This window comes from Epinephelus moara, chromosome 12 (assembly GCF_006386435.1).
Source record: "Epinephelus moara isolate mb chromosome 12, YSFRI_EMoa_1.0, whole genome shotgun sequence".
NCBI classification, from domain to species: domain Eukaryota; kingdom Metazoa; phylum Chordata; class Actinopteri; order Perciformes; family Serranidae; genus Epinephelus; species Epinephelus moara.
In genome coordinates, this window is record NC_065517.1 from 14,256,208 (window position 1) to 14,257,877 (window position 1,670).

The 1,670-nt window shown below is 34.1% G+C and overlaps 1 protein-coding gene across 1 annotated transcript in view; it reads left to right on the forward strand.

Annotated features, from left to right (window-relative positions):
• The window catches only part of LOC126399186 (uncharacterized), a 19,216-nt gene that overhangs the window by 16,377 nt on the left and 1,169 nt on the right, over nucleotides 1-1,670 (forward strand). The window contains exons 4-6 of the mRNA XM_050059026.1: nucleotides 1,065-1,151; nucleotides 1,259-1,287; nucleotides 1,614-1,668. Of these exons, the coding sequence (XP_049914983.1) occupies nucleotides 1,065-1,151; nucleotides 1,259-1,287; nucleotides 1,614-1,668 (171 nt within the window). The remainder of the gene's footprint in view (nucleotides 1-1,064; nucleotides 1,152-1,258; nucleotides 1,288-1,613; nucleotides 1,669-1,670) is intronic.

The window sequence follows — 1,670 nt, forward strand, 5'->3', positions numbered from 1 at the left end:
ATAATGATCTTCAACACATCATCAACACTCAGTTTTTTTGCCATCTAAAAATACACACCAATTAACACATTATTGTGTATTTTTTCTCTGAATTGTTTTAGTTGAAATTAATGAACAAAAGACAATTATTAGCAAGGGAGCCATGGCAACATTCAACTAGTTATCAATTATTATCAGCAGGTTGCATATATAAAAATACAATATAGGTTAGAAATATCTAAATTTCTACACTAAATATATCTAAATATGTCAGTTAAACCTTTAATTAATTTACTTAAATAAGAAAACACGTTTTTTCTATAAATTAAGTTATTAAATATTAAGTTGTTTTACATTGCATCAACCCATAAAATATTCCTATTGAAGTTTCAGTAACAATTTGAAAGTTTTTCTTACCTTAACTTCTTTGAAATTGGCCAAAATATCCTTGAAAAACCACTTGTGGGTCACTGATTGACAGCAGTCATTTTGGATGTCTCAATTGAAGGCCCTCAGGTGTATGAATTACTGATCCCTGGTGGATTGTCCGTGCACTGCATGTGTCTGATTGTATACATCAGGTTTTTCAGGGAAAAAAATATCACACTGATAGAGGTCTCAAAAACTGATGTATCAAATATGATAGACTTGGCGATACAATTTCAAACTGATGTGAATAATCACACAAAATGTTTCAATCTGAGGTTTTAATATTTCATCATTCTTTGTCATTTGTTTTATGCAGAAGTTTTTGATAAAGTGTACAGTTCTTGCATTTTGTTATTGTATTCATTAAGGTCATGATGCAACAACAACAGCTACAAAATCATCAACAACTGAATTACGACTGACAACAGCATCAGTGAAAATGAACACAACACAGGAGACAAACAACACGGCAACTGCAAACAACAAACAAGGGGACTGAACAAAACAGAACCACATTTACAGTTAGAAAAGACATGCAGTCAAAACGCACGTTGTCCATTCAGATATATATTGACACACACAGGCACAAGAACCCACAGACAAAAATACCTCATCATCAAAATACCTCAGACTATATGTAACACTTCTCTTTCTAGATTGGTGGAAGTTCATTGTTGCGGCTGTGGGTTTAGCAGCACTTATAATAATCACTGTGGCTGTCATCAGATGCAAGAGAACTAAAGGTGAGAACATTCATAGAAGAAAATTTTAGAAACACAAACAAATAAATCTGGACTTTCACTGTGGAAGCTGAAGTCGAGTCTTTTTCTTTCTTTCTTTCTTTTTACAGGGAACAAAACACAGATGGATGAAAACATGGTGAGTTTTAAAACTGAATAATTAAACTTTGACACAAATGTATGAAGTGTCACAGTCGGTGACACATCATACATTGAAGCAGGGTTTGTGGTTTCTGGTTATTCATTACTAATTGTGTAGTTCTAAACCACGTTTCATATTGGAGGTATTTGTTGTGGGACAGTTGAATTGGGTTACATTGCACAGATGTTGAACATACAGTGTAGACAATGCATGTCAGAGCACAGATGTTGCATGTGTTGTGAATTAAATAAGTTTAAAAGTGAGTCACTATAGATCCATTGGTTACTGAACAACCGTTATATTATGTTGTCTCCTCTGTGCAGGCTGATCCTGAAGCTGATGTTTCCTACGCCTCCATCAGCTACACCAAGAACACAGGC